Source organism: Pteropus alecto, unplaced genomic scaffold (genome assembly GCF_000325575.1).
Source record: "Pteropus alecto unplaced genomic scaffold, ASM32557v1 scaffold194, whole genome shotgun sequence".
In the NCBI taxonomy this organism is placed as follows: domain Eukaryota; kingdom Metazoa; phylum Chordata; class Mammalia; order Chiroptera; family Pteropodidae; genus Pteropus; species Pteropus alecto.
Window position 1 is genome coordinate 1585890 of NW_006436281.1, and position 4741 is coordinate 1590630.

The 4741-nt window shown below is 66.5% G+C and overlaps 2 protein-coding genes across 2 annotated transcripts in view; one reads left to right on the forward strand and one right to left on the reverse strand.

The window, feature by feature from the left end:
- Nucleotides 1-304, forward strand: part of BHMG1 (basic helix-loop-helix and HMG-box containing 1) — a 15353-nt gene extending 15049 nt beyond the window's left edge. The window contains exon 13 of the mRNA XM_015589278.1: nt 136-304. Coding sequence (XP_015444764.1) covers nt 136-304 — 169 coding nt within the window. The remainder of the gene's footprint in view (nt 1-135) is intronic.
- Nucleotides 305-946: 642 nt separating this feature from the next.
- Nucleotides 947-4741, reverse strand: part of SIX5 (SIX homeobox 5) — a 4571-nt gene continuing 776 nt past the window's right edge. Inside the window, exons 2-4 of the mRNA XM_006911871.2 lie at nt 4313-4735; nt 2537-3339; nt 947-2247 (exon numbers count right to left, since the gene is read on the reverse strand). Of these exons, the coding sequence (XP_006911933.1) occupies nt 1628-2247; nt 2537-3339; nt 4313-4735 (1846 nt within the window). The 3' untranslated portion in view covers nt 947-1627. The remainder of the gene's footprint in view (nt 2248-2536; nt 3340-4312; nt 4736-4741) is intronic.

Below are 4741 nucleotides of genomic sequence, written 5' to 3' on the forward strand. Positions count from 1 at the left end.
CGCCTGGTGGGACCAAGTGGAGCCCTGGTCCCCCCTCAGCCCAGGCCCCGTCACCGCTGGGGCCCGAGCGCGAGGGGTGGGACGCTCGCCCGGGAGGTAAGCGAGGCAGCTGCCATGCCATCACCTCTCCCGCAGCGTCAAAGCTCGAAGGTTCAGCCGTCGGCACAACCGGATCGTGAAGCAGGAGAGCTCCAGCAGCGAGGACGAGGACTGGGAGACCCCCAAGCCCTTCTACCAGCTGCTGGCTGAGAAGGCCCACTGTTGCCCAGAGCTGGCCTCTCAGCTGCCCCCTCGCCGTAAATGAGGGGAATTCCTCTCCCCCTCCTCCCTCGCCGCCTTGCAGCTCCTGCACCTGTGGTCTGAAGCCAGGAGCCATGAGGAAGAGGCCGCCCCCTCACGGGCCTCACCCCTGCTGGCGCAGGTGCCCCCCACCAGTGTCCGCGGGGCTGGGAGGGGGCAGATGTGTTGAGCAGGTCGCTTCATGTGTTTGCCTCGTAGACGGGCAGCTGAACTCTGCCCTCCCACAGCCCGCTGCCCTTCTCACGGCTCCTTCCTAGCCCAAGGTGCAGCCAGGGCCCCGGGGTTGGGGGGAAGCCCTGGATGAAATGCAAGGTGGTCAGGAAGGGGTTCCCTGTGCCCCGCCTCCGCCCAGCCGGGTTCATTCTCGCCTCAGCTTTCTCCTCCCTCCCCCGTTCTATTTATAGATTATTTATTATTGCCAATAAAATAAAGTAAGTGGAACCCTCGTTACCAGCAAGGGAGACCAGGCAGGGCGCTCTGGGCCCCTGCTCCCTCCACCCTGCATCTGAAGCCGCAGGGCCCCAGGGGCTGCAGCGCCCCCCCCTTCCCGCGGGGAGCAGTCACCCCCAAGCCAGAATCTCAAGTGGGGCTCCATGGGGTTTTTCTTTGGGCAAGTCGCTCAGAAGGTAGCCGACAGCCCTGCAGGTTCGAGTTGTTTGTTAACTTTATTTTCATTGAAACAGAGCCATACCATGTCCTAAAAAAATAAAGATTTAGGATACAAACGAGACACAGGGGTCAGAGCTGCCCCGCAGGTGAGGGGATCTTTGGTCTGGGGCCGGACGTGAGGACGAGGGCTGCAGTCCCGGGAGAGCCCGCCCAGGTCTCCCCACACCTGCGCTGCGTTTCGGCAGGAAGGGTCCGTCATTCCCCACGCACAGGACCGCCCGTCCTCCACCCTCAGACTCCCAGCGGTTCTGAGCACAGCTGGATGTCACTGGGGCTATTAACAGTGTCCTGGGGAGTGGCAGGGGGAGGGCTCAGGGGGTTGGAAACCCAGCCATCTGGCCAGGTTTTCAGCTCACAGCTAGTACCAGGTCGAGGGGGGCAGAGCCCCTGAGTCAGGACCCCCAGGCTCCCCATATATGTGGGGGCAGAGCAAAGAGAGGGCTGTAACAGGCGGCTTCCCGTCCGGAGGGTAGGGCCCCCCGGACAGGGGTGAGCCCCGGGCACGCCCAGGGTTCGGAGAGGTTAGGCAGACCGAGGGGCAGGCGTAGTGTGTGTGGAGGCTTCAGATGGCGACATCGTGTTTCTGAAAGGTTCCCTACTCCCGGCGGTCCTGGATCTCGAGCACCAATGTCCGGAGAGGCGACGAGGCCTGGTGGGGTCACAGTTCCAAGGGCTCTTCCACCGGCACCGACTGTAGCTGGGTCAGAACCTTGGCCTCAGCTTCCAGCCCCTCCTCAACCTCCCCCCCGGCTGTGGCCCCCAGGAGCAGCCCCTCGGGGTCGGGGTCCGGCAGCCTCAGCACGGTGTGGGGGGGCTGTGTCCCCAGCCCCTTCTCCGCTTCTAGCAGCCCTTCTGTGCCTGTGCTCAGTTCCAGTCCCGCCGGCCAGATGGGCACAGTCGCGGCTGACAACATGAGGCCCTCGGGCGGGGGTGCTGGAAAGCCGGCCAGGAGGCTGGAGGAGTCTGGGGAGAAGGGCAGGCTGGCGGTGACGGTGGCGGCAGGAGCAGGGGGTGGCTGTGGAGGCTGCTGCGCAGAAAGTGTGCCTAGGCCGTGGGCCTCCGGGAGAGCAGGGCTGGGGGCCACCGGGAGGGCTCCTTCGGGCACCGAGACGGCCGGGTCTGGCTTCAGGGGCAGGGCCAAGCTGGGGGCAGGTGGCAGGACCTGGGAGACCAGCATGCTGGTCGGGAAGGTGGCGGTGAGGATGATCTTGCCCTGCTGCACGGCCACACCTGTCACGATGGGGCTGCCAGACACGGGATTGGCCAGGAGGAAGTTTCCTGCGGGGAGAGGAGACGGCCCCAGCCCCCCGCACAGGGTGAGAGGGGAACCCCGCCAGGCGCAGCACGGAGGCTCAACGGCCTGGCCTGCAGTGGGAGGCAAACTGAGGGCCTCCAGGGAGGGACCAGGTCTGGGCGCTCTGAGCCTCCGCACTACCTGGCACAGGACGGTTCTGGTACATACAAGGGATGAGCCTGGCCCCCTCCCACACACACACCCCAAGCCCGACAGCACCCTCCCTCCCTGAGACGACCACCCCCCACCCAGGCCAGAGGGAGGAAGTGGTACCTGGGGCCGTGGCTGAAGGCAGCTGCAGGGCAGTCACACCCACTCCAGAGTTTATCAGGTGCACATTGGCGGGGCCCGCCGCAGCTGCCACCTTCACAGGGCTGCCTGGCCCGGCTGCCAACAGCTGCAGCGGCCCCACAGCCTGCGGCAGGGTCACCACCTGTGAGGTGGGCACCACCTGGGGCAGGTTCAACAGTGGCGAGGCAGGGCCCAGGCCGGCAGGGTACCCAGGGGGCGGGGAGAGTGGCACCACTTGTGGAGCAGCCACAGAAGGCACTGGACCTGGGGCCAGAGGAAAGGTGGCAGCCGGTGGGGGGCCCGGCACCACTTGGGGCAGAGGCCCCGGCACCTCCTCCCCAGTGGGCCCTGAGGCGGCCGCCTGGGTCCCCTTGGTCTCAGGGACCTCAGGCTGAGCCTCCTCCAGTCGAACCTCCCCAGTTTGAGGGTCTAGGACCAAGGAGGTCTTGCCCTCGCTGGGCCCCAAAGCACTGGGCTGTGGTGCGGGGGCGCCCCCGCCCCCTGTGAGCAGCAGGGGGCCCAGGCCCGAGGCCTCCCCCAGGGCCAAGCTGTTGATGATCACCGGGCTCCCATTGAGGAGCACGGCTGGCGAGCTGCTGGCAGCCAGGAAGCTCCCGTTCACCAGGATGGAGGAGGAGGCTGGGCATGGCGCAGGAGGGGCGGCCCCAGCCAGGAATATGGAGCCCTGGGCAGGGGCCTCCGTGGCCACTGGAGCCACCCCTCTCTCCAGGTCCTCGGGGCTGCGGCTGGACTCGTCCTCAGTAGTGGGGTTCCCATCAGACTCGCTGGCCAGAGACAGAATTATGAGTTGAGGCCCCAAATGCTGGCCAGCTGATTCCTGCAGAGCTGCAGGAGCACAGGCTGACCACTGCTTCCCCACCTTTCCCCAGCCCAAACTCTTGGGGACATTTCCTGGGGGTTACAAAACCTCTCTGAGACCACCCAAGGACTTCAAGGACAGAGCCTCTGCAAGCCCTTCGTTGACACCACTGCACGATGAATGTCACCAGCTTAGGCTGGCCGCATCTCCAGGGCGGAGGCCTTCTTCTCCCACCCCTTTGGCCTTCGGGCCCCAGAAGCTGAGCACCCAGGCTGTCTCGAGTCTCCTGGGTCAGGCTGAAAGCAGCTCAGTGGCTTTGGAGAGCGAGGAGGCGGCTGGCCGCTCAGTTCCCAGTGCCTCCCCCTGGGCGTCAGAGAAGGGAGTGAGAGGCCGACGTGCGGGGTGGGAGGGGAAGGGCTTGGATTACAGGGAAACCGGAGCTGGGGAAGGTTCACGTTTCACAACAAAGGCAGACGACGGACCACGCTGTTTTGGGCCCTGAGGGGAGTGCGGAGGGGGGGTGAGGAAGAGCCAAGGTCCGGGAAGGGACCTGCGTGCGGCTCAGGGGCCCGAGAGAAGCCGCGACTTCGGGTGGGGTGGACACAGGCCCCACCCCCTTTCCCGCAGCCCCTCTTTTTCTCTGCCTCCCCCCTGTCTAGCCACCAACACGGATGGGACCTGGGATGAAGCCCTGAGTGGAGCAAAGGGAAGACGTCTCCCAGCCTCTCCGAGAGGAGCAGCGATGCCGGGGAGGGGGCTCCGGGCGTGTGCCCGTTCCATCCACACTATTCCCCGCGCGCGGCGGGCGCCCGGGGTGCGAGCAGGAGGCGTCCGAGGAGCTCGGCGCCCTGGCTCCAGCAGTGGGCGTGCGGGAGAGGGGGGCTGGTGGGTAGCACATCCCCGAGACAGCGGGACTTGTGCCGCCCGGGTCCCCTCACCTCTTGCAGGGCGCGCCGCCACCGCCCCCAGTCCGGTCGCGCTGTCGCCGATTCTTGAACCAGTTGCTGACCTGCGTGAGCGAGAGGCCGGTGAGAGTGGCCAGGCGGCGCTTCTCGTCCGGCGTGGGGTAGCGGTTGCCGCGGTAGCAGGCCTTGAGCGCGGCGCGGGAGCGCTCCTTGAAGCAGTAGACCGTCTCCTCGCCGTCCCAGATGGTCTTGGGCAGTGGAAACTTCTTGCGCAGACGGTACTTGTCCACTGGAGCCGCGGGCCGTTCGCCGTCGTGGTAGCGCGCGCGCAGGTAGAGGTCCTGCACAAAAACGCGGTGGGCGGCGGGGAAGGGGCGACTCTCGAGCAGCCGGTAGAGCTCGGCGTACTCGCCCCGCTGGAAGGCCACCAGGGCCCGAGCGCGCAGCACCGGGTCGCTGCCA